This window comes from Hemibagrus wyckioides, linkage group LG01, assembly GCF_019097595.1.
Source record: "Hemibagrus wyckioides isolate EC202008001 linkage group LG01, SWU_Hwy_1.0, whole genome shotgun sequence".
Classification (NCBI taxonomy): Eukaryota; Metazoa; Chordata; class Actinopteri; order Siluriformes; family Bagridae; genus Hemibagrus; species Hemibagrus wyckioides.
Genome location: NC_080710.1, coordinates 22,401,863 through 22,429,857, shown reverse-complemented (window position 1 = coordinate 22,429,857; position 27,995 = coordinate 22,401,863). Strand labels below are relative to the sequence as shown.

The window sequence follows — 27,995 nt, the reverse complement described above, 5'->3', positions numbered from 1 at the left end:
TCCATTGCATATGCCCTTCTTAAAAGCATATAACATCACAAAGGTATAACTGAAATTGTTCTTTAGGCTTCAGTCTTCATATTCATATAAAGGTTAATGGTAAACACAGATGTTTGTTTTTATGATTATTTGTAAGGACAGTAATAATATCATTTTCATTGTAGTTTCTTTTTTTATGGCTCCTTATGTTTTCTTTTTAGTTAAATGCTCTTACCTACATAAATATATTACATAGAGTTAATTGGCTCTACATAAAACTCTCTGTTCCCAGTTGTTCATTCATCCAACAGGCTTCACCCTAATTTGTAAAAACAGATGCAAATATAAATTACATTTATGGCATTTGGCAGACACCCTTATCCAGTGCAGCGACTAAACAAAGTAAATATTAGTCTACAAACCCTGTTGGGAAGGGAATATTCTATTAAAAACACACAAGATAAAGCAATATCGTTTTATAAATAACAAAGTGCTAATTAAAGTACTTCAGAAGAGGTAGGTCTTTAGTCATCTTTTGAAGACAGCCACTGACTCAGCTGACTCAGTCACATTCAACCTACACACCAGAATAAAGAAGAGCATTGATGCATGCCTTCCTTGTACCCTGAGAGGTGGTAGGACCACTCAAGCAGTGCTAGAGGGTATGATGCAGTGAGTGAGTAAATGCTTGAAAGTAGGTGGGTGCTGGTCCATTTTTGGCTATGTAGGCAAGCAACAGTATTTTAAATCTGATGTGGGCAGCTAGAGGAAACCAGTGGATTGGGCATAGCAATGGGGTGATGTAAAAGAACTTGGGAATGTTAAAAACACGTCATGCAGCTGCATTCCGGATCAGTTGCAGAGGTCAAATGGCATGCAGAGGCAATTCCAAGAGCAAGTAGTCTTAAAATGAAGGGCCTGAACAAACACTGAACAGTGGCCTGTATGGATAGAAATGAACAGATCTTTCTGATGTTGTAAATGGGAAATTAACATGATCATGTCAGTTTAGCAATGTGAGAGGAGAAGGACAATTAATTGGTATAGAGGGAGAACAGAAGAGGACCCAGAGTCATGTTGGACACCAATGAAGATGTAAACTGATATGATCATTCCTTCAGGTAGGAAGTAAACCTTTGCCCTGATATGCAACGAATTACAAGACTAATGAGGATGAACAAGAGAGTTGTGTGGTTGGCTGTGTGAAATTTCTGCTGAGAAGTCCAGGAGCATGAGGACTATCAGCATGGCCACATAGGCACTTTCTATGGAATGTATCAGACATGAAAACAGACTGATTGGGATCTTGAAGGTTACTCCAGGAGAGATAGAGACATTTGATTGTAGATACTGTGTTTAAGTTTTTTGAAAGAAAATAAAGAAGGGATATTTGTCGCTAGTTGCAGATGTCTGAAAGAGCTGTATGGGAATAATGCGTAAGTCATTAATGAGAGTACCAATGAAGAGGAAGAGGTTTTGTGAGATGGGCATTGTAGATGATCTTGCTCAAAAGCTTACAGCTTTGGCCTTAGCTAAATCACGTCTGATAAGAATTCAAACAGGAGAGTGTGGTATATGATGAGATCCATGTGGAGTTGTGAATTTCTCTTAATCCATAATTAATTCTCTTAATCTGATTAATTCCTGGATTTAGAAGATACAGGGCAGAGAATATCCATAAATGAGGAAGAGAGGAAAGTATCATTGGCTAACTTCAGCAGAAGAGAGGAAAAGGAATCAGAATCAGGAAATGATGATAGAGAGTCGGAAGCTACAAAGGAATGGAAGTTAGGGTGGAAGTTTGAGGGAGTGGGAGAGAGGTACTGATAGCTGATGTTAGGTAGGACAGAGAGTGTGATTGTGACAGAAGAGGGTGACAGAAGACCAGGTCCAAGACATTTCCTCCCTTCTGTGGGAGGGCAGCTGTTGACTGTCAGGGAGAAGGAATGCAGAAGAAAATCTCCTAGGGCACCAGGAGGGAGATAGATGAAAATCATGAAAGGTGTATCAGAAATGTAACTGTAACTGCATGAAATTTGAAGAATGAGATGTGAAGATATGACAGTGTAAGAGGTGTAAAGGACCATTTTCAAGACAAAAAAACAAAATTGTACCACCACCATTACCAGTTTCTTATGGAATGTGAAAGAAAGCATAGGCAGAGTGCAAAGCAGTGAGTGTAGCAGAGTTCTGTGGAATGATCCACTGGCCTATGCAATTTAATAAGATTAGGACTGAATCAGCAGATATGATGTTTAGGAATCACACCGGTTGTTATTTTATTCCCCAGCGACACTCCACTAGAGGCTAAGCACCAGGTGTCACACCTTATCATCCTGAGAGGGGAGTTAACACACAAGCTTCACTTCACACAGACCAGAAACAAGTAATCAGTGGTGACATTGTCACAAACTGGTCATTTCCCACAAGAGCTGTTTGATAGATGAGAGTGGGAATTTAGACACACATCACAAGATTACACAATTTCACTTTAAGTTTGAAATTAATGCTGGATATAGCAGCATGAATGGGGTAGGAAGTCGGTATCCATCAAGCATCAGCATAAGAGTCACACCAAGTTGGTCTACCTGCAAATGCAACCTGCTATATATATATATATATATATATATATATATATATATATATATATATATATGTATATATATATATATATATATATATATATATATATATATATATATATATATATATATATATATACATATATATACACTATATTGCCAAAAGTATTCGCTCACCCATCCAAATAATCAGAATCAGGTGTTCCAATCATTTCCATGGCCACAGGTGTATAAAATCAAGCACCTAGGCATGCAGACTGTTTTTACAAACATTTGTGAAAGAATGGGTCGCTCTCAGGAGCTCAGTGAATTCCAGCGTGGAACTGTGATAGGATGCCACCTGTGCAACAAATCCAGTCGTGAAATTTCCTCGCTCCTAAATATTCCACAGTCAACTGTCAGCTGTATTATAAGAACGTGGAAGTGTTTGGGAACGACAGCAACTCAGCCACGAAGTGGTAGGCCACGTAAACTGACGGAGCGGGGTCAGTGGATGCTGAGGCGCATAGTGCGAAGCGGTCGCCAACTTTCTGCAGAGTCAATCGCTACAGACCTCCAAACTTCATGTGGCCTTCAGATTAGCTCAAGAACAGTGCGCAGAGAGCTTCATGGAATGGGTTTCCATGGCCGAGCAGCTGCATCCAAGCCATACATCACCAAGTGCAATGCAAAGCGTCGGATGCAGTGGTGTAAAGCACGCCGCCACTGGACTCTAGAGCAGTGGAGACACGTTTTCTGGAGTGACGAATCGCGCTTCTCCATCTGGCAATCTGATGGACGAGTCTGGGTTTGGCGGTTGCCAGGAGAACGGTACTTGTCTGACTGCATTGTGCCAAGTGTAAAGTTTGGTGGAGGGGGGATTATGGTGTGGGGTTGTTTTCAGGAGCTGGGCTTGGCCCCTTAGTTCCAGTGAAAGGAACTGTGCACCAGTGCACAAAACAAGGTCCATAAAGACATGGATGACAGGGTCTGGTGTGGATGAACTTGACTGGCCTGCACAGAGTCCTGACCTCAACCCGATAGAACACCTTTGGGATGAATTAGAGTGGAGACTGAAAGCCAGGCCTTCTTGTCCAACATCAGTGTGTGACCTCACAAATGCGCTTCTGGAAGAATGGTCAAAAATTCCCATAAACACACTCCTAAACCTTGTGGACAGCCTTCCCAGAAGAGTTGAAGCTGTTATAGCTGCAAAGGGTGGACCAACGTCATATTGAACCCTATGGATTAGGAATGGGATGTCACTTAAGTTCATATGCGAGTCAAGGCAGGTGAGCGAATACTTTTGGCAATATAGTGTGTGTATATATATATATATATATATATATATATATATATATATATATATATATATATATATATATATATATATATATATATATATAACAACATTAGCTCAGGACACAAGGAAATCATGCATCAATACTCTTCTCTATACTGACACCATGCTAGCATGAATGTCTTCTGGCTATGCAAACAAGTCACTGACTGACTTCAAACAAAGTATGAAGATCTACCTCTTCATTAAACATTGTGAAAAATTTTTATTTAAATTATTTTCTGTAGGTCTGAATGACTGGGTTTTTTTGTGTGTGTGTGTGTGTGTGTGAATACATAGAAATAAATATGTGGAAGTAAAAGCTTGGTTCAGGTCTCAGTGTGGATATGGAGGTACACTTTTGATAAAAAGTGTCTCTTGGAGTCTCTGGTCTCCACTCGCTCAACAGAATAACATCGCTGATTCATTACAGTAGGGAATTTGAGGGAGTAGTGGTAGAGCAAATTCAAACATAAAAAAGAGGCAGCATTGCTTCAGTTTATTGCTCCTCCAATCCAGTGGGTGATGAGTGTAATTGGTTATAGCATTTATTAAACCAGCTTATTTTAGATTTTGGTGAGGGAGTTCAGACAAAATGAAGTCAAACCTGGCTTATGCTAATGTAATAGGCAGTTGAGAGTTGACGACATACAGGTGAACTTTTTAAAACTGTGTTTAATTGAGCATGCAGGTGTCCTGTTCTAGTGAGGTGCACACAACAGGATTAATCATTAATTATTCATGGTTGCCAGGTTCCAGCAACTATTCCAGGACAGAATTTGACTGCTGGAAAAATCATTTAAAAAATGAACCTAGCCCAAAAACATGCTTGTTTCCCTCTCATCTTTTGCATAGTAAACAATCATGTTGCACAAACATTTCAGAAGTATGAATGTTACCTCTCCCAATCTATGCTATACATCATATACATTGTTTATACTTCCATGTAACCTTTGCAGATAATTGATTTATTTATATCTATATATACAATGATTTGTTATAAAGTAAGATAATGATAGATTATTTTTAACTGCAAATCTGTCAACTTTGCCATTAACTGTTCTGTCCGCTGCTCCTCTGCAACTGGAAATGTTTATAGAGAGAGACCACTCTCTGGAGCTAAATGGAGCAGTGAGCATGCTTTATTAGGAAACTAATACACAGGAACTAAACAGGGAGTGGGAAATTATCTGGATTGGTAATTAGGGTTTCTTTTAAATATTAGGAGTGAAATATATTGTTTGATAGATTAAGAAGCTAAGGGATGTAGAGACCGAATAGTAAGATAAGGGCACTATTTGGTGACTATAAAGCTGCCAGAAATGTCTAAAATTAAGTATGAGGTATCTAGATTTGTACAGAAGAGAATACAGATTTATCAAAATATTTTTAAAAATAATCTATTTCTTAGAAATGTTTTTTTTTTATGTTTCCAGATAATGAATGTGGTTTAGATTTCCATAGATATTGAACACAGATGGGTCCAGCTCCTGTCATGAAAGGATGGGGTGTTGGGCAGTTTGTTGATTTAAATTTCCTCAAGTTACAGAGCAAATCTCTTCTGCAACAAGACCATAATTAAAGAGGTGAATAGACTTCTGTCTGCAGTTGTCTGTGGAACAGAAGAAAATGTTCAGAGACGTCCTTTGTGTTTGCTGAGGTGTGGAGGTGGATATTGCGTAGACTGATTTGATGGAGCATGAAATTCCCCCTTTATATGGTGTCCCAGTATATCAAAGATTACATCAAATCAATATAAAGCGGGGAAAACTCATATCACACTGTTGTTACAGATCATAACAGACCGTAATGGAGATCTGCGGTCCATATTTTTCACCTGTAGTCATCTTAGAGAGGACTCAGTATGTGACTAGCAAACGGGAGGTAGGAGATTTGACTAAACTGAGTGACTGTGTGAATGCACAGAGATTCCTGGAATTAAGTTGTTACTGAAAATGAATAAATAAATAAATGACAGAAAGTTGGGGGAAAAAAAAGTTTGTCTTATTTTTAATAGCTTGTGATCACTCTTTGCGTTCTATTTAATCCACTCAATTGTATTTTGCATCAATGTTTAAAATGTTGTTTAAATGTGACATAAATGACTTTATATTAGTGCCCACTAGATGTCACCATACACAATTATTTTAGTCCTGACAACAATCTTGTATATGTGAAGAAAAGTAAACCGGAAGCGAAGGAGTTGAGCATGCTTTTGTATGTTCCATTTTTAAGAACCTGTATTATTCCTAAATGAAGGACATATCTGTTTGATAATTGTTTTTTAACTAATCTAAACGCTTATTTTAACATGTTCCAATTACTGTCATGAAGTACGGCTTTATAAACTTATAAAAGGCTTCAGAGATACTTTTATCTCCTGTAATGTAATAATGTTGGGCTCGTCACTCATCTAAAGTAAAACCTGTGTAAATCTGAAGCTATAAGAATTTCTTGTAAAATATCATGGCACAATTAAAAGATGAAGGAGTTGGATCATCGGCCACTGAGTTTCCTCATCAGTCCACAGATTCATGTGAACGGATTTTGTCAAAAGAAGAGATGGACAAACTGAAGAAAGACCAGGTTTTGGTGTCAGAATTTAAGCAGCAAAAGTTGGAGATTGATGCTCAAAAAAACTGGGACTTATTTTACAAAAGGAATAGCACAAACTTTTTTAAAGACAGACACTGGACTACACGGGAATTTGAAGAACTTAAAGCTTGCAGAAAGGTGAGTTGCTGATGCTGAGGTGCTTGATCTGTGCATTACGGAATGATAAATGGTTAACTGGTTTGTTTGGCTTTTCAGTTTGAGGCTCAGAAGCTGGTGATGCTGGAGGCTGGATGTGGAGTTGGCAATTGTATTTTCCCTTTGTTGGAAGAGGACCTCAACATCTTCATCTATGCATGTGACTTTTCACCTCGAGCTGTACAGTTTGTGAAAGTGAGTGCCTGCAGTTATTCAAGTGTCTCTTTCTCGTCGTTTATCGAAAAACTTATCATGACCATGATCATTGCTTTATCATGACCATTTTGCTTTATATAAATCTGTATATAAATCTGTTTAGCAAGGCAGTGGGCATTTTAGAGGTGTGTTTGGGGTCGTTATCATGTTGGAATACTGCCCTGCGGCCCAGTCTCTGAAGGGAGGGGATTATGTTCTGCTTCAGTATGTCACAGTACATGTTGGCATTCATGGTTCCCTCAATGAACTGTAGCTCCCCAGTGCCGGCAGCACTCATGCAGGCCCAGACCATGACACTCCCACCACCATGCTTGACTGTAGGCAAGACACACTTGTCTTTGTACTCCTCACCTGGTTGCCGACACACACGCTTGACACCATCTGGACCAAATAAGTGTATCTTGGTCTCATCAGACCACAGGACATGGTTCCAGTAATCCATGTCCTTAGTCTGCTTGTCTTCAGCAAACTGTATGCTTTCTTGTGCATCATCTTTAGTAGAGGCTTCCTTCTGGGACAACAGCCATGCAGACCAATTTGATGCAGTGTGCGGCATATGGTCTGAGCACTGACAGGCTGACCCCCCACCCCTTCAACCTCTGCAGCAATGCTGGCAGTACTCGTACATCTATTTCCCAAAGACAACCTCCGGATATGACACTGAGCACGTGCACTCAACTTCTTTGGTGGACCATGGTGAGGCCTGTTCTGAGTGGAACCTGTCCTGTAAAACCGCTGAATGGTCTTGCTCACCATGCTGCAGCTCAATTTCAGGGTCTTCTATCTTCTTATAGCCTAGGCCATCTTTATGTAGAGGTCCTCAGAGAGTTCTTTGCCATGAGGTGCCATGTTGAACTTCCAGTGACCAGTATGAGAGAGTGTGAGAACGAAAACACCAAATTTAACACACCTGCTCCCCATTCACACCTGAGACCTTGTAACACTAACAAGTTACATGACAGCGGGGAGGGTAAATGGCTAATTGCGCCCAATTTGGACATTTCCACTTAAGACTTTAACCGTCAGCAGATCGCTTTGCTGTTCAGACTACATGACTTTAAAAAGACTATGTCTTTTTGTCCTTGTGGTGTTCACACTACGCAACGCTTCTTAAATGATCCACAAGAGGGGGTCACACACCACACGATCTGACAACAACTCTCAACTCTGTTGACTTGCTCTCTCATTGGCTGGAGGTCGTAGCTACAATTGACACCACGTGATGTCCAGTCGGCCGACCGTCCCAGATGTTTAACATGCCAGATATCTGGATTTTGTCTGCGAGGTGTCAGCAACACGTCAGCGAGCCTCTCTGATGCATCGTTGAGTAGTTCACACATAAAGGTTGCCGAGTGCTGATCACCTGCTGATTTTCCCACGATCACAGACCGATCTGTCGGCGAGCTCGTTAATTTGCAAATCGGGCTTAAAATCTTGTAGTGTGAACTAGGCTTTAGGGGTGTACTCAGTTTTGTTCCCAATGGTTTAGACATTAATGGCTGTGTGTTCAGTTATTTTGAGGGGACAGCAAACTGACACTGTTATACAGGCTGTACACTCACTACTTTACATTGTAGCAGAGTGTCATTTCTTCAGTGTTGTCACATGAAAAGATATAATAAAATATTTACAAAAATGTGAGCGGTGGACTCACTTTTGTGAGATATGTATATCTGAGACCCTGCCTTTTAGCACCTGATACCACAGGAAAATCCATGCAACTCAAGATTTTAGAAAACACATTATTTGCCTCTAGGTTCGCTTCCTACTAAGGCACAATTTCCAAACAAAATTTTTTTAAAAAACACAGACACCAAAGGGGTGCAGATAAACTACCAGTGATAAACAAATTTTGATCCAAAATGTTTAATTGAACCCTAAGATAGCAAAGAAAGGCATTGCTGAAGGAGTTGGGGGCATCAGGTACAACAGTATGCACATCCACCACTGGCCTAAAAGGCTTTCATGTGAGAAAGAAGCCTTTACTTCATGACCAGCATACTATGCAAGTTTGCAGGTTATCACCAGTACAAAGACCTAGCTTTTTGGAGTAGTGCTCTCTGGATAAATGAACAAATTTTGAACTGTTTGGCCATACTAATAAGAGATACACTATATTGCCAAAGTTTTGGGACACCCATTCAAATCATTGATTTCAAGGGTTGGGCTTGGCCCCTTAGTTCCAGTGAAGGGAACTCTTAATGCTCCAGCATACCAAGACATGGGTAGAATTTATCCCAAAGGTGTTCTATCGGGTTGAGGTCAGGACTCTGTGAAGTTCCTCCACACTAAACTCGCTCATCCATGTCTTTATGGACCTTGCATTGTGCACTGGTGCGCAGTCATCTTAGAACAGGAAGAGGCCATTCCCAAACTGTTCCAAAAAAATTGGGAGCCCTGATAAACAACCCCTGAAAAAACAACACCTGAATTCAATGATTTGGAGGGGTCTCTCAAAACTTTTGGCAATATAGTGTATGTAGGGAGGGAAAAGATTGAGGCTTGTAATTGACCATCAAAGCCCTGACCTGAATTCCATAGAAAATCGGTGCACTGAACTAAAAAAAGCACACCTAAACAAGGAGGCCCAAACAACCTGCAGTAGCTCTGTCAAGAAAAATGAGCAATAGTAGCTTACAGAGTAGCTAAGTGTAGTCAGAAGCTTGTAAAAAGAACACAAGCATTTGACTCACACAATGCTATTAAATACTAGCAAACTGTATGCAAAAGTTTGACCAACTAAAAATCTGATATCAGAAGTAAAAGGTGAAATAAATCTGTCTTCAATCATTTAATATAAAATGACTTCTTATTGTAAATAAATTGACATAACACAGGAAATGTGTGGTTAGGTGAGGTATGTGGTTACATGAATGTCTTTTGCGATGGTGTGTGAGTGTGTGTAAACTATATTTAAATATGTTTCAGTATGCAAGTTCAAAAGAAATGCACAAAACATTATGAGCAGCACAGGGTGTGCACAGTATATACTTTCAAAAGGAGTTAACACTGATAACTGATATTGTTTATAGTTACTTTTGATAACACAACCTTTCTAACCGCAAAATAATAACATCCTGTCATGGGTTATCAGACTGGAATATACTGAATATGGATATGTCCTTATCTCAGCAACATTTCCATTTGTTGTTGTTTAATCTTTAATATAGACCATCTGAACTCATGATTGTTCTCAACAGGGAAACCCTGTGTGATTGTTGTTGTTTTTCTGTTTAAAATCGAAGGTAGAAAAAGTTGCAGTACATGTTTCATAAAGAAAGGCGTCCTCCTAGGAGTGGTAGACATGACAGAAATATGGTCATATGATCATTGAAGACATTTCTGTGATGCATGATTCAGGTCATGGAAAAATCTGTTGCATTACAAAAAAAATCTAACAAAAGCTATATATAAATAAAGAGATAAGAAATTTAAATGGTTCAGCCCTGTGTCCTCCTGCATGGTAACAAATCTTTAGTGCTGTTAGGTTAATGCTGGCCATTCTCATACAAAATCTTGTATTTGCTTTCCAGGAAAACTCTCTGTACTGTCCAGAGCGATGTCTGGCATTTCAGTGTGATCTGACTAAAGACGACCTCCGTGCCACCATTTCAGAAAATAGTCTGGATGTTGCCACTCTGATATTTGTCCTGTCTGCTATTCACCCTGACAGAATGCAGCAAGCCGTGGAAAACATTTATCGGGTAAAGTGACTTGTATAATCAGATGCATGACAGGTTGATATTTTTAGAGCTACGAAAAAATCAGTGTGATTACCAGAGGTAAAATTACTGTAAACTTTGGCCTACAAAATAATGTGTTGCAGTGTGGAAAGTAGATATTAATACTTACTTTATTCATTATTAATCAATTAAGCACTGATATAGTAGCTCTAAAGTCTCATATTTGTTATTTGTTTATTTGTTACCGACTCATGTTGATGGAGATCAAATGCAGGGCCAAGAAAAGTGAGAGATGGAACTCATGATTGTTCTTAACCCCTATGTGATTGTTGTTGTTCTTGTTCTGTTTAAAACAGAACACATTTATTGTGGTGACGCATGAAAAAGTTGCTGAACATATTTACTAAAATGTATCTTATCCACCTATGAGTGATAGACATGACAGAAATATCATCCTATGACCATCGAAGACATTTCTTCATCTTTTAAAGTTTGCTTGAATATGTGAAAGCGATTATTTTTATTGAACATGCTGTTTTATGCAGAATAGAAATGTGACAGTGTCAGGCCAAAAAAAAAAACATGTTTTAAACACTTTGGGTTTGGCAGGTATTAAAACCAGGAGGAATCGTCTTGTTCAGGGACTACGGCCTCAATGATCATGCCATGCTGAGGTTTAAGTCAGGGAGCAAGCTTGGGGAGAATTTCTATGTGAGACAGGATGGCACTCGTTCCTTTTTCTTCTCCAGAGGTTAGTCACTGTTGCTATTTTTATCAGCCTTTTTTTCTATAAGTGAGTATGATCTCATGAACCCTGTGTATGTCTTTCAGAGTATCTGGCCAATCTGTTTCAGCGGGCAGGGTTTCACACTCTTGTAAACGAATATGTTCTGAGAGAAACTGTGAACAAAAAGGAAGGACTGTGTGTTCCACGGGTATTTCTCCAGAGTAAATACCGCAAGCCTGAATGACTGTGGTTTTCAAGAGTGCTTTATAAATAAATACATGTATGTAATGCAGTGAATATTAGCCATATTTTTTATGCATTGTATGAGTCAGTGACAGTTTTATTAATTGAATTTTCATAACGTTTGTAAAGTGTTAAATAAAGTAAATGTTTATATAATATGTATTTATTACTTTAATGCACTGTTGTGTTTTCTGTGTATGTTTCTCTTTTGTCTCAGTGTTCACAATTCAGTAAACCATAGCCCTGTCATTACTATCTTTTAACACAAGAGGCCATCACGACAGCATCAATGAATGATTAATCAATAAGTCTATCAGTTTATCAATTAGTAAACAAACACTGAGCTGTAAGCTGTAGATTGTATGAATTGGATTTTCCATTAATTAAAAACGATAAAACAGTATGATTGAAATAACTCAAAAATCTTTTGTCCAGAAAGAATGATAGGTTAAGTGGTTAGTGGAGTTTGCCACAAAAACATTTTTCATTTTTCAAAAACATTTTATATATATATATATATATAATCTCCATCTCCATTTCAGCTGGCGCACACACACACACACACACACACACACACACACATAAATCTGATTCAAATCCACGGCTGTCTGGTTGGATGTTAATACCAGACGTGAAGAGGGCCAAAGCCACAGGTTAGTGAGTGGACGTTTTGGCACGTATGGCCTTCCATACGGTGCCACTATGAAAAGGGGCGGGGAAGTGGCGCTCCACATTGCAGTCTGGGGCTACGTTTTTAACCGCATACTACCATACTAGCTAGTATGCCAAAAATAGTACGGCTATTCTACATGGAGCATACTCTGTAGTATAGTAGTACACGTAGGTAGCATTGCGTTTAGCCCACGGCTCTGCGTCTCAGGCGCACCGTGTTGTGCTCAATAATAGCCGCGTTTGAATAAGACGGCTCGGTTTCATTCGAAATTAAGAGACGTAAGCTTTAGATACATAGTGAAGGGTTTTTTTTTATTTATACGATTATTTCTTTTTAAAGATAGCATTTTCTAGTAGAGCAGGAACCACTGTTTGGACCATTATTAGAATATCAGGAGCACCCGAAAATCATCTTTACAGATCATGGATAACAGAGAGAAGGAAAGCAGGTCTGATGGAGAATGCGAATCGGCTGAAGAGGAAGAAGTGGATCCCCGGGTCCAGGTAATAGACCCTCTTTTGCCGCAGTGTTCGTTTGGGTATTTTATTAATCAGGATACTTAAGTATCTAGTTTTATTACGGTGAAAAAATACGTCTTTTGTACGTACAAAGTCGTGGCAGTACCAAATGAATTGTGTTTGCGCTCTTTTTTGTTTTGTTTTGTTTTGTACAGCATCGTGCATGCCATCAATGCATGCATGCATGCCTTAGACCAAAATGTTCAGGATTTCATTTCAAGTTACAGACAAATCTGTAAATACCTTTACTCTAGAGATTGTTCTATTGTTTGATATTTGTACCCAGGACATTTTTCCCACAGAAAAGAAGAGCTACCACAAATCTGGAGTAAATCTATCCAACAGGGCATTGCTTTTAAATACACTCTTCAGACACATCTTTTGAAGATCGTTTGCTGTAAACTAGCCTGTCCTTTTAATCAGCTGTTGGGATTTTTGCTTCTCTGTTTCATTTTAATTTTGACTTCTCTAAATTGGCCATCTTTTGATAACAGGGGGAACTAGAGAAGCTGAACCAGTCCACAGATGACATCAACCGATGTGAGACTGAACTGGAGGTACTGGTGAATTTAAATATTATATTTCCCGCATCAGATTGTTCTGTTTTAGTTGCCTGAGTCTGAATCCTGAAGCTTCATGCAAAGCTCAGTTAATTAACATGACTAAAGAGACAATAATGTTTCAGGAAAGTTGTAAATCCTGTCTGGTGACACTGTTGTACTTGACTGGGGAATCAACAGTGTGCCTTTCACCTCAAGCAAGTTTATTTTAATGTTTAATAAAATCATTCTGAAATTTTCTTAATAGAGTAGTATGAGTGTACTAGGTTGTGATGATTGACTTCAAATCTCAAAATAAATGTGGTCTGGAATACTTCATTTGAAATGAAGCTAGACTTGCCAAAAGCAAAACCAGTTGCCTGGCTGTAATCACTGAATGAGCTGTTAATTTAATTGTCTACATCTGTAGAGGTTAGCAGTTGTAACCCAGTCAATCTGTAATAATGTTCGGGTTTTAATAAGAAGCCAAATCTTTTAAAACTTGTGTATTGTGTCTGTGTTTCTCCCCCTGCATCTGGCTACTGACACTGCTGGAAATGGTGGAAATAATTAGCCAAACCTGCTGTCATTTTGGCACAAGGTTATATGAATGTACTACAAGCAATAAACGCAAGCCATGCGAGTTATCTTGTCTAATTTATAACAGTCCTACCAAGCTTTTGATAAAGCCTTTTTTAACTGGATGTCTGGCAGATTTCATAGGTTTTAACTTCAGAGCAGAACCATATTGCTTCTGTTTGTATGTCAGCCTGGTGAAAACCCTTCACATAGTCAAATGTTGACATTTTTAAACTATGTTTAATTCCAAGAGTATGTTTTTCTTTTGCGTGTATTTCATCTAGAAGTAAAGTTCAAGAATCACAAGTTGAAAAGGGAGAAACTTGCTTTTAAATATTGTATTCCAAGTTCACTGAAAGGTGCCCTGTCTCTACCTTTATAACCTAATCAACTTATGGAAAAACATTTAGTGCTGAATTTTAGAGAACAATACATTTAAGATGGTAAATGAGTTCTCACTTTGATTATTGTTATCATCAACATTAGTCATCCACTTCAGTCTCCCTTTCATTGTCTGATTTTCACACACAACAGTCCCAATTGTCCAGTTTTCAAGTCTGTGCTCATGATAGCCTCAGAATGTTGGCAGGAGTGGTATCTTGATGGGGTCTTCCGGTGTTGTAGTCCATACACCTCAATATTTGTGCATGCCTTGTGCATTCTGAGATGCTTTTCTGCTCACCATATTTGTAACAAATGATTATTTGACTATAGACTTCTGGGCAGGATAAACCAGTCTGGTGATTCTCCTCTGACTTCACGCTCATCAACCAGGTGTTTTTTTTTAACCATGTAGACTCTCAGTGCACAGGATATTTTTTATTTCTTTCTTGTTTTTATTTCTGTATGAACCCTAGAGTGAAATTTCTTGTGTGAAATCTCACCTGAAATACTAGGTGCCATTTGGTACCAAAAACCACTATACAGATGTTTGATGTGAACAGCTCTTGACCTGTATCTTCAAGATAATATGCATTGTGCTGCTGCTACGTGATTGGCTTATTGGATAACTGCATAAAGGAGCAGGTTTACAGGTGTTCCTAATAATGGAGCAGACTACGTGACTCCACTTCAAGCTAGGTTTGCTCTGTCCACATTGGCTGAATTTAGGTGACATGAACCTCAGCATGTCCTAGTAGTACTACTATCCTCCCCAGTGCCAAGACTCAATAGTGCTGAGTATAGTTCTTATACTGTCTGTTTTCAATAGCACTCGGTTCACCTTTGTTAAAAGGTTACTATGAACATAGCTGGCATTCAGGAGATTATAGGGACCTTTATGTAAAATCTAAAAGACCTTGTGCTTGACTCACAAGACACAAAATCATAAAAGACATAAAATAAATTTTTACTTAACACAAAATCAGTTCTTGGATATATTATTGAAAAAGGTACAATTCCATATAAGTCTGTTTGTATAATCTGTAGACATAGAATATATTTCTATAATCTAAGAAATAATTAATATCCTCTTTCCTGTGTATCTGTGAATTCAGTGCAAGCAAGCAGTGTTTTTCTCCACTCATCCAGTGACATATTTATCTCAGAAGAAAATCTCAGCTATTTCAGATAACAGTTTTAACCCATTCAGGAAGATATTTTAATTGAAACTGGGAATGTGAATGCATGAACAACTGCTATGGAATTCATAGAATCATTCCAGTAGTCTTGGTTCTGGTCCGTGTTCATGTGTGATGTTTGGTGCTGTGGTTCTCAGGACGCAAGGCAGAGGTTTCGCTCTGTGCTGGTGGAGGCCACAGTGAAATTGGATGAGCTGCTGAAGAAGATCGGCAAGGCTGTAGAAGACTCAAAACCATACTGGGAGGCACGCCGTGTGGCCCGGCAGGTGAGTGAATCTCAACCTTGGCTCTGCTCAAAGCTTATCAGTGCTGAACTCTTCCCTGCCTCTACTATATAGTGTGGTTAGTGTTATGACTCTCTGGGGAACACTTATTTGCTTTATAGCATCTTCTCCACTCTCTCAGGAGAGGAAATCTCCACTCTTTCAGGAGAGGAAATCAATGATTAAATAAATTTTAATCATTGATTTCCTCTCCTGGTTTCTATTGTGTGGCAAAGACTTTTCTTTATTTAGTAGATGCTGTTTGCTTAGTTTAGGCCAAGGCATCTGTTGTGGTATAAGTTTCTGCATTGAATTCTTTGTGTTCTTCTTTATATCTAAATGGAAACAGTGTTATCTTCATCAGCATTGGAAATTTTAACCAGCATGACACACTGAAGTTTCCTATATCTGCTCAGTGTTTACCTTGAAAAAACGTGTCCCATACAGTAATGAAAATATATGGATTATAATATTCTGAATGGTTTATCTCATATAGTGTAAAAAATGCATATAATCTTGTAACATATTGCAAAATATACTTGAAGGACAGACTTGCAGTGTACTGTTCACTTAGTTAAATGCCAGATGTATTTTCCTCCAGGTGATCAGTAATTCTGAGTGTGATTTGGACTTAGATTTGCTCTCCCAATTGTTTCATCAACAATTTTGACATTTATTTAGAGCAGTGTATTCAGAGAGTATAATAATAACCCTCAGGGACAAGTATTACCATTTTAAGATGCTTTATTTCTGAAATTAAGTTACTCAAATATAGAAACCCATTATTAATGTGCTGCTTTGTGTTTTAGTCTTAGGTCACAGTCTTGGCCAGGTTATGGAGAAAATTTCGGCTAACAAATGTCTTTGCATTAGAGTAGAAATAGTGCTTCCTTCAATTAACAAGCTTTTATTGTACTAGGCAACCGTGTATGCTTATTTTTAATAAAAAACAAAAATGCAGTTTATGACATTTCTTTTAACCACAAAGCTGTTAAATAAATATTACTGATTATGTTCAGACTCTTTTTTGTTTTATGTTATTAATGTTTAAAATAGACAGAATGTGGTGAAACTAGGACAAAGCTTTGCAGCTGCACTATCACAGCAGATATATTATGGTAATAAAAACAGCTCTGACAGATTGACAGAGTGCTTACAGATTGAACATATACACTAATGGGGACATGATTTCAAGAGCTTTTTGTGTCCAATAGACCTTTATATCTTTGTCTGAAGCCAGTATGACAGAGTCTGATCCCCTTAATCATCAAAAATCTCATGCAGTCATAAATCATGGTTATGATGTGGTAGTCCTGACTGTATTACTGCTGGAAAAGACCAAGACATTATTAAAAGAAAACCCTGCCAGCTCGCTTCTCCTTCACTGTCTTTTCCTCCTTTTTGTTTTGCTAGTTGTCTCTCTTTTTCTCTCTCACCCACTTGTTTTTGTCGGGTTGTTAACAACATCAGGCTGAGCTTGTACCCTGCTTCCCAGCCTCGCACAAATTGTTTTCCACACTGTCTCTCACACACTTCCTCAGACAAGCCCTTGAATATAACCAAACTGATTATAGATTGTGGTATACAGTTTTGCACTGAATGCTTTGTGCTCTTGTTTATGTTCAAAGAGAAACATGGTGTTATCTTCATCAGCATTAAGATTTTAACCAGAATGACACACTGAAGCACACGTTAGTCATGACCAATGATTTTAATTAATGTTTCCAACACAGTGAGGCTGAACAAATAAAAAAAAAAACTAACTAAATAAATAAAAAATCATTGCAATTACCATACTTAAGAAAGTTGATGTTGATCTTTAAGGAATAAAATAAGGGGAACCGTGCTGCTCTAACAGCAAGGTGGTATGATTTGGCCCAATATAAATGTCTTTAAGTTTTGATTATTTCTAATGTTTTATTCATCTTATACTGCTGCAGTTTATAAACATTTTTAAACATAAACATGTTGTTGACCATTACTTAAACAGCTAGTTCCTGTTATCACTTACTTTATAATAGCTATAACCAGTCATTCCCTCACCAGCCTCACTTTTTCTCTCTCTTACAGACATTAAGACAAGAAATGCAACATGTCATGTTACTGACAAACCCCAAAAAGCCCCATCTCACATTCCCTGTACACGTTGTTACAATAGAAACAATAATGTATATAAATGGGCACATCAACATAAACTTGTGATTTGTCTTGCATCTATTGTTTGAGCTGCTCCTATAGAAGCACTGACTGATTTGAATCATGAATGCATCGGGCTGGGATTTAATATTGCATATTATAGAGACCTATTGCAATGTAGAAAAGGTGTCTGTAAAAGTAATTCTTCATGGCACCCATCAGACTCTCTCTTTTTTTTTTTTTTCCACCTCCCTTCAATTTTTGACACAATATCCTCACCCACATCCACATTCTGTCTGTTTTGTTGAGCACTGGTTACTAAGTGTTCAGATAGATAAGGTTGTAGTGCTGCGTGTTCACTTCTTTTGCATATCATCCTCCTGTAATGTTCACTGTAAGATGTTTAGAGTGACACACTAGGAAACCTGTGATGATTCATCATAATATGGCATTCTCCTCAGATTATTTGCTAGAAAAGTGTGAGAATTGGGCGCTTGAGGTTCTTAAGTGAAGCCTTTTAAATGTAAAGACTGTGAAGGTTGGTGATTTCAAGTTTAAGAATTAACTTAATCAGTATACATTTTCAGCTGAAGGGATTTGCCACAGCATATTTTAGATAAACTGGAACCCAGGTTAGAAGATACTCTCTGCCAAAAATTCTCTAATCCTTGCTGGCCATGGTGAGATTCATTCAAAGGTTGCGTGCCATGCTGCACTATATGCAAACACTTGGCATTACATGTGCTAGGCTTTGCTGGATTGTCTATGCATTTTTGTATACTTATCATTCCCTTTCTTTCTTTTCACTGTTTCATAAATAGAGGTTTCACAGAAAATTGATTTCATTTATTAAAATTTTTAAGAGTCATCCTCAGGTATGAAAAAGTAATTATTCTTTATAATGAACTCCATTCCTAAGACTCATCTGAATGATCAAGGTTTCATTAGCTGATTGCAGTGAAGGTTCATAGCTGAAAGATCACAAATGTGTTTGTAATCAAAACAGTTCTTTTTTTTTTTTTCTGAAGGAACACAGAAATCCATCCTGTACTTTGAGACTAAGTGCCAATAGAAACTGTGGGTAAACAATTATCTGGATAAAACCTGACATAACTAGTTACTGATTAATACATGCAATGATATTATCACTAGCAATAGAGGTTGGAAAACTTTTTTAATCAAAAGTGTCAGAATTAGTGAATAAATAAAAGTCTTAAGAATATGTAAATTGAAGACACTAATGCAAGAACCTTTGAGTTCATAGCACCGTGTTATTGGTCCAGAATAAAACCTCTGTTTCAGCTTATTGTTATCTAAATAAAGGTATTCTAGAAAATTCTAGTAGAAACAGTACTGAAGTGTTTAGTTAGTATGGTTATTCTCCATTTAGTCTCAGCCTCAGACGTCACACCCATTACCCATTGGCTGAAGGTCGCCTATGTTGCATATGGCACCTAAAATTGGAATTATTTCAGGAGTTTCTAAGGCGTCATCCAATCAGTTGGTTATACATGATTTCCAGGCGATATGTGTCACATACTTAACAGTCCACTTGGAAACAAAGCCATGGTGACACTCTACTTCCGTCATGGAAGAAGGAAGCTGTCCTGTTTACAACTGTGACAATGAGAGCTTATGAGGATCAGCTAAATGCTTTATTTTCCAAATTATTGACCTTCACAGAATAGACTCACAACTTTCTTAAATAATCTATGGTTGCATGTTAAACAAAAAAAGGAAACTGTGATTGGATGCTTTACATGTCAGTCAGATGCTCTCTTCTGCAGTCCTTGGCCAGTTGCTGTGGAGTCCAGGCCTTCTGCTGTCTGTCTGGAAGTCTGGCTATGCGAAACTAATCACCACATTGCAAGTAAATTGAGCCAATAAAGGCAGAGTTTACAGCATTTTGTCAGCCTCAACATTTCACAACACATTGCCTACAGATGTAGAACTTGATCTTTGGAAACTCCCTTTAGGTCTGCTCACATTCTGGGCTGCTTTGAAAAGTTGTTCTCTTTTTTTTTCCTAAGATAAGAAAGGAAATGAGGCAGATACAGAAGTGATAGTTCCTCACATTGTTTTAATCTCTTTCTTGTTTCCTTTATTGTCTCAGTCTTTATATTCTTGTCACCTCTTCTGTCTTCTGAGTCTCTGTTTATGAGTCTGTTTATTTTTGTCTGCTGGCTGAATTTTCCGAAATGTATGTGAAGGGGATTATCTCATTTTTTCATTTGTCTCCTTTTTTCTTGGGGAAGTTTGGCTTTTGTTTTACTTTGTGCATGTCATCATACTGCAAACAATGCTAATACTTAAAAGCATCAAACAAAACCTTGCTAGATTGTATCCATTGTTTTTGGCTTATACTTTTCAAACTTATTCTCAACTGCTGACATTTTCCACCAATTAAGTCATGGCTGTCCTGAGTTGTTTCAAACAAATAGCCATAAAACTTTTTTAAACCGTATAGAATGGTCCAGTCATATGGAATTCATAACTGTAGCATATTCTCTTTATTTGTAATGCACAAAATAGTATAGTTGTGGATAATGTATCATTGCTTTTGTTGTAATTGGGTTTAAAAATCATATAATATTAAACAGGCAATATTATGTTTTATTGTGTTATGTATTATGTTTTGTGGCACTTATTTGTTCATGAAACATTGTTTGAGCACTCTCAAGCGAGAAGAGGTTGGCACATTGTAGATAATTACTTTGATTCAGACTGTAAGCATTGTAATGTTTGGAGCTTTCTTAGGAATTTTGAGAGAAGGCAGATCTCATAAATGACCCCATCTAGTATAAGGTCATGTGGTATAAATATAGAGCAATAGACAAACGTAAATCAAGCCAACTGGGTCGCACTGTCCCCTAGGCAAAGGATGTTTAATTATAAGGAGTCTTTGGGAACACATCACACCAGATGTATCCGGATTCCTGTTTAGTTAGTTAATCAAATCCAAAAGCCACGCACAGACAGAATAAATGATGGCGATTTTAAAGAGAGAATTTCCTGGATTGTCATCTTGTATAATAAATAACACACAGTTTCTCAATCCCTAATGCCGCTCTTGTCCCATTAAAGTTAATGAAAAACTTTACCAAGTAACAAAAGAGTCTCTCTTCAGTTTAAGTTTGGGGGGAGTGAAGGAAAATGCTGTCCTGTTTGTTTTTTCGCTAGCCGAATGCTAATTTTATTTGGTCTCATGCATCTTAATGTGATAAACATCTGGATAGAGATGAATAATTTATGTCTTGTGGTTGTTATGCACAAGAAAAATAACCTTCAAACATTTTGGTGTGTGTTTAAATAAACTGAAATTTAGGTTTGCCTCTTTTTGAGTCACTCCCTTACATATTACCTTTGAACCAGACACACTGGAGCTAAAATATATAGTATTTATATAGTGCTCTTTACAGCTGTTTTGTTGTGTCTGGAGTCTAACTGGACAAATTAAACTTCCTGGATAGTTCACTATATTTTCTTCATAGTGCACTGTAAATACTGTGTACTACCCATGCAAGCTGCTTCCTTGCTAAATACCACAGTGCATAACAATATCCTTAACTCAAATTGTACTATGTAACAGAACAGATACTACAGTAGCCATGTGTGTAAGTAATAAGGGAAAAAAAACAATGTGGAGCATTCTGTATAGCATTTATCTTTGCAAATTTACCACAATTAAAGGTTCCCCCATTTTATGCAAATATTTCATTCTCAGATGTAGCAATGAACCATCTTCTTATTTGGTTGGTAGTTCCCCATTATTATGTCTGTTTGAAGTGTGAACAAAAATAGCAGAGAAGAGAGCAGCGAGCTGTTTTGGTATTGCATTTGACGTTTGGATGTTTGGGGAAGTTTCATAGCAGTAGTGGTTTTGGTTGAGGAACATGGGCGAGAACTAGCTTACATTTTTATAGAATTGATAAACCTACTAAGCATCAGATGTTCACATGCAATGCTTCTGGTCAAGGCATCAGTTCTGTATTTTACATATCACTACAGTGCAATGCATAGTACTCTAATTTAAGTTCAGGCTAAGTAATTAAATGTAGCTGTTCAGCTCTATATGTTGAATTACCAAAGGTAAAGTTCTCTCCAGTATTTGAAATCAAAAAGTGGTCTAACATACAAGAATAAAGCGTTGGTGCTTTATTGTCATATACAGGATATATGTTGCAAAGAAAATAGAGAGGATATAAACCCAGTCAAAGTAAAATGGTTGCTGTCACTGGAGGCCTTTGTGTTATAGTCGAGTATAAAAATTACTCTGACTTTTATTCTCACTGAGTAGCACCCACAGAATAAACAGGCTTTGTTTGTAAAGAATTTTCTTCAGGCATTCACCTGTCAGTACCAGTAAAAGAAGAATAGAGTCAAGAGCATAAAAATAGCAGCAGATTATGATGGTAAGGCTTTAATGTTCTCTCATAGGCAGCTTTTTTCAGTTGCAAAGTCCATACTTCTATAGCTCCTGATATTCCTTTTTTTGTTCCATGTGAACCATTGTGTAACCAGAGCAGTTCACTTTTTGGTATTTCAGCCTGACAAACTGACAAAAAAAGCAAATTGACAGAAAGCAGACTGGAATATGGGATAAAAAGCCTAAAGGCAGACTGGTCCCTCAGCAGGAGTCTGCTCTGTGTCCTGGCATCATATTGCTGGTGGTGTCTGACTGATCATGCTGCCCTGTGCCCAGGCTCAGCTTGAGGCCCAGAGGACAACACAAGACTTCCAGAGAGCTACTGAAGTGCTTCGGGCTGCCAAAGAGACTATAGCCCTTGCTGAACAGAGGCTCTTGGAGGAAGACAAGCGTCACTTTGACTCAGCCTGGCAGGAGATGCTGAACCACGCCACTCAGAGGGTGAGTAATGTGGTGCCTCAATGCAGTCAACGTCACTAGACATGAGCAGATAAGTTGTATAATCCCCAGTGATAGAACCATTAAAATATACAGATTTACGTTTTTTTAGTGGGTTTTTTTTGTTTGTTTGTTTTTACAGATTTTACACATGACCTTTTTTTAACTCAATCCTGGTAGAATGTGTATTTAAATGACTTTCCAGCTTTGGTTTTCATATCTTTGATATATATAAATATTTTCTATAGCCACCTTCCTTTTCTCTGCAGTTGAAGTGTCTGTTTTTATGATTTTATTTCTAAGATTAAAAGTAAGCACTTGTCAGTAAAATGTCACACATACAGCAGAACTGAGGTTTAATAATGCTGAAGCATAGAAGCTTAGAAGCATAGATGCTTAGAAGCTTAGGTTTTTATGTTTACAGTATATATTTAAACACAACATCTCAAAGTTCAACAAGTGGCCAGTTAAACACAGCAGTGCAAGCTGCATTGAAGATGTTGCAAATGTGCTGCATTTAAAGGTGATGGAGGCAGAACAAACGAAGAGCCGCAGCGAACTGTTACATAAAGAGACAGCAGCCAGATACAGTGCAGCCATGAGCCACATGAAGCAGCTGGAGAAGAAGCTTAAACGCACCATCAGCAAGTCCAAGTGAGTATTTTAATCCACATGGTTATAAATGTCAATATCCAGTGGTTATAAATGTCAATCTCCAAGCAGTGAAGTTGTTTTATGCTATGGATTATGACCATGTTATGTGACTGAATTGATTTCCCAGACTAGAGCAAAGGATTTTATTTATCTCAGGCACTCTCATACTAAAAATATGGTGACATAAGAATGGTTTCAAACGCTTATCTCAGCACCATGCAGTGCTTCAGTATGGATTTTACGTCATTTTCTGCATCATTTTAAGTATGTTTTCCAGGCACATTATCAGGGGTGTAATTTCTCCTCTGCCAAACTGTACTTCCTACTTTGCCTACATACAGTTTCCTAATAATCCAGCTTCAGCTTTAGAGTTCAGGCAGAGTGACAGGCGGGTAATCCGCCTCAAAAGCCCTCACTGAACCTGGCGGGCAAGGCAAATTGTTGCTATGGCATTACGTACAGTTCTATTCATAGATGTATTCTCTCTGTCTTCCTGTCTCAGGCCTTATTTTGAACTGAAGGCAAAGTACTACTTGCAGCTAGAGGTAAGCTTTTAGAGGATTATATTACCATGTCGTATATGCTTAGTGTACTACTGTTGTATACCTGCAGTTTGTTTAAATTGTAACTCTTTCTCTCGCTCTCTCTCTCTGTGTTTTACTACATCTTTATCATTATAGCAACTGAAAACAAATGTGGATGACCTTCAGACCAAGTTAACATACTCCAAAGGGGAATATAAGACAGCTCTAAAAAACCTAGAGATGATCTCAGATGAGATTCATGAGCGCCGGCGCTCCATTGGAATGCGAGAGAGAGGAGTGGGGTCAGAGACTGATGGGGTCACCGGAGATGATATCACCAACTTCAAAATGGATTCTGATGGTATATCCAGTGAGTACACACTGATTTCTGAAATTGTTGACAGGACCACAATAATAAGTCAGTGCCCTGCATTATTAATATTATTATTACTGCTATTGTTATTATTATTTAAATATGAATTGAATTTTGTTATTTTGTTATTTTTTATATTATTTTGACATCAGGTTTAGTGCATTTTTATGATGGTGGAGTACTGCAATTTTCAGTGAACAAATGTTTTACAAAACAAACATTTTCCGGGTAAATACTCTGCCCTCTGTGCACTGGAAGCTTGACATATTTATGAAACTGTCTATCAGACTCTTGTACAGCATTGTCAATTAATCAACAAAAACATTAATGATTAGCTTTTTCTTCTGGAATGTGTTGCAACATAATTGAGTGCTGGTTAGACTTTTATTACAATGCATAATGAAGGCCAAAGAACGATAAATGCCTTGGGCATGCAGTGTTTATGAACTGGATGTCATCTGGATGACAGTCACAAGGTCAAGTTTTAAAATTTTTTTATTTGTGTCTAGTTTTTATTCCTGGTACAGTGACATTGCTTGGATGGATAATTGGCATCAACATTGTGCATGAGTATGTTTTTGCTAGTGCTAGACAGCTGACAATAAAACTCACCCTTCTCTATCCTGTCTCACTCCAGTGGCATCAGAGACATTTGAGGATGAAAACTGCAGTAACAGCGCCATGTCTGAGGAGGATTCAGAAACACAGTCCACATGTAGCATGAACTCTGGAGGCAATAGCCCTTTGCAACTGCTGTGCACCTTCTCCTCTTCCTCATCTCCATCATTTACTTCTTCATCTTCCTCTTTTTCATCTCCCTCAACACGGCCTTGCAGCTTGGAACTGCCCAGTACTGTTTCCCTGTCAGACTTTGGCCTGATTTCACCTATCCTTGGACCTCGAAGTGAATGCAGCGGCGCCTCCTCACCCGAGTGCGACATGGAGAGAGGTGAGATGTTCACAGCAAAACCTGTTTATTTGGGTGTGTCAGTATGTGAAATGTCAGCACACAAAAATATCTACCTATATTTGTATAGGAATTTCCCTATGATTATTGTAATCTTTTTCTAATAGAAAGAAAGGGTAAGTGATGAGACTTTCATTTTCATATTGTTATTGTGGTCATTTATGTCGTCATGCTTTTCTTAAAGAACAATAGTGATGATTTCTACAACATCTTCATAACACTGTATAAACATGACATCTTGCCAAAGGAAAATATCTTGATTATAATCAGATATCTATGACCCTACGTGGACAGTAACACACGATTACTGTGGATGGTTCCACTTTGAAACCATTTTGCTATGATGGCTTAGGAGTGCAGTTGCTATTATAGCTTTAGCTTTAGTTGCCACAAATAGTTTTGCACCATCAAGTATCCATCATTGAACAATTGTTAACCAACAAAATAGACTTCATGTTGTAACTAGAAATTTTTGCTTATATAGTGCAGTTATAGAAGGGATTTTCTTTTTGTAATCACTCTGTCTGGTGTCACCCAGAGAAGGATGAATTCCTTTTTGAGTCTGGTTCCTCTGATGTTTCCCAGGGAGTTTTTCCTTGACCCCATCACCTCTGGCTACATCATTAGGGAGAAATTTTTAAATGTAACATTTATATCCTAAATTTGTAGGTTTCTTTAAAGCTGTTTTTGACAAAGTCCATTGTTAAAAGTGCTACACAAATACAGTTTGGGTGGAACTGAATAGAGAAAAAGAGCAGCTGGGAAAAGGAACTGTTTATAGCTGTTATAACTAATTACATTCTACAACATGAAAAATATTTAGAAGTGGAAAAAAGATGGAGCTATTCAATAATATATATAAGTGTTTTAGTCAAATTGCTGAGGAATAAAAAGAATAAAACACTTTGGGATTTGCTGTTACTGAAGAAGAGTCCTCTTCATTAGAGGTAACAGTAACACTCATTATTGTTGGGCCACATGACACATTACTGATTATTTTCTTATGTCATCATGTTCCATTATGCTTTATTCCTGACATTTTGCCCACCTACTATAAAGATGGATTTTCTCATTTTGATTTATTTCCTCTGCTGCAGTGATAAAGAGAATCAGGGGATTCTCTTTATCACTGTGACAAGTAACACTAATGCCTCTGCCAGGTGCAAAAATGAGAGATGACAAAGCATTTTATTTCCTGCCTCTCAAAAACTGGATATTTCCTCTCATTCTCTGAATATCAGCAGAGTCATGCAGTAGTTAACAGTTGTTTTAGTTTTCATATGCCTGTTTGTGTGTACGCAGGTGACAGAGCAGAGGGAGCGGAAGATTTCTTGAACACTTTCAATAACAACAGCAGCAGCATAAGCAGCATTAAGAACCGCTTCCATTTCCTGTCCCTGAAACGCGGTCAGATGGACAATGGCAAAACCACAGAGCATAAACCGCCGAGTATGGCCTAGAGTTACCAGTACCACACCACTGCTTAATGTGGGCTGAATTAGCTGCTATTACCCCCATCACACTCTTCCATGTGAAAGACGTTGGCAGCTGTCCATCTGTCTTTTACTGTACCTGTGATTCAGCACCATTCATTTTGCCAGGAATGCTCTGAATCTTAATCTTCATCATTGAGCAAGATTCAGTCTCAATAAGAGTTATAGGAATGTGTGAATTTAAGAAAGTTTCTTACAGCATATTGATTAAAAAAATAGTAAGATGGGGGGGGGGACTGAGCAATCACTGACATGGTGATAGGGGAAGCAGTCAAAAGCAGTACTTCCAGATTCAACCGGATTTTTAATTGGCTGCTTCTGTAGTGCAATAATGGCTCATATGCCATCACTCCTCTCCACATGCACTTCTGTAATTGCTTCTTCATCTACACTTTAAGGTCTGCATTTCAGCAGCAGCATGGCCATTATAGCTGAAATGTGCATGATGCCATATTTGTGTCTTTGTGGGTTAAATATGGACTGTCACCACTGTCACTGAAAAAGCAATAGATAACAATGCAATGTATAATTCCCAACTCTTGTTTGTAGATTAAAACAAAGAATTGAAAGGCATAACTTAATTTTACACTGCCAATTAACTGTAATTGTTGCATTTGGGTAGACACTAAGGTGTGTGTGTGTGTGTGTGTGTGTGTGTGTGTGAGAGAATACCCTATAGCTGCTGCTGCTAGATATAAAGGCACAAAGCACAGCTTCGGTCTAGTCAGCAGACCATGTGGGCTTTGTGACGTTCCACTTTAGTTTGTTGTAGCTGTTTTTATGTACCTTTATGTGTAGTAGAAACATTGTCATTAAGCTGTGATTTTATGACTTGGTTATTCTAATAGTTTCCTGGGTTTGAGTAGCTTTTGTCATTGTTTTCCTGTTTAAAATAAAGTACTATTCTGATCATTGTAACATTTTCAGGAGCCCTTTCTGGCATATTTTTTCTTTAAGTTGAGATCTGACAGAGTTAACAACATTCAGTTGTTTTGTAAAGGTAAGTAAAAGATTTTCAAAAGAATGTTGGCTATTTTCTTCTGAAAATGGCTGAATGTTGCTATTGTTCAGACTGAGCAAAATATATGGTGGATAAATTATGTAATCAATTCTGTCATAATAATCAAGTCTTTTAGTTTTTCTGACACTAGAGCATTTTTAGCATTTTACTTAAATGTGCCTGGTTTTCTGTTTATTAGGAGAGAGATTATTGTTATTAATCAGTGAATAATTATTTTCTTTGCACATGGGCATTAAGGAAATGCTCTACTGTAGGATGCTACTGTTGTGATCTAAATGTTTTTGTTGTTCCTTTTGATTCTCCAATGAAGCT

At 37.9% G+C, this 27,995-nt stretch overlaps 2 protein-coding genes across 3 annotated transcripts; both read left to right on the top strand.

Moving 5' to 3' along the window:
* The first annotated feature begins 6,050 nt into the window (after positions 1-6,050).
* On the top strand, positions 6,051-11,911 carry mettl6 (methyltransferase 6, methylcytidine). Of its 2 annotated transcripts, XM_058385923.1 has the most exons (6): positions 6,051-6,612; positions 6,691-6,825; positions 10,380-10,550; positions 11,139-11,280; positions 11,361-11,536; positions 11,717-11,911. In XM_058385923.1, the coding sequence occupies exons 1-5, from the start codon at positions 6,346-6,348 to the stop codon at positions 11,498-11,500; spliced, it is 855 nt and encodes a 284-aa protein (XP_058241906.1). In that variant the 5' UTR covers positions 6,051-6,345; the 3' UTR covers positions 11,501-11,536; positions 11,717-11,911. The 2 variants fall into 2 exon arrangements, with proteins under 2 accessions (XP_058241906.1, XP_058241898.1); XM_058385915.1 differs by lacking the exon at positions 11,717-11,911 and having other exon boundaries at positions 6,052-6,612; positions 11,361-11,654.
* A 289-nt stretch (positions 11,912-12,200) lies between these two features.
* sh3bp5b (SH3-domain binding protein 5b (BTK-associated)) lies at positions 12,201-27,576 on the top strand. Its single transcript, XM_058385901.1, has 9 exons — positions 12,201-12,675; positions 13,185-13,247; positions 15,526-15,654; positions 22,490-22,654; positions 23,175-23,305; positions 23,808-23,850; positions 23,986-24,199; positions 24,840-25,151; positions 26,472-27,576. Exons 1-9 carry the CDS (start codon positions 12,595-12,597, stop codon positions 26,627-26,629), a joined length of 1,296 nt encoding a protein of 431 aa, XP_058241884.1. The 5' UTR covers positions 12,201-12,594; the 3' UTR covers positions 26,630-27,576.
* Positions 27,577-27,995: the final 419 nt, after the last annotated feature.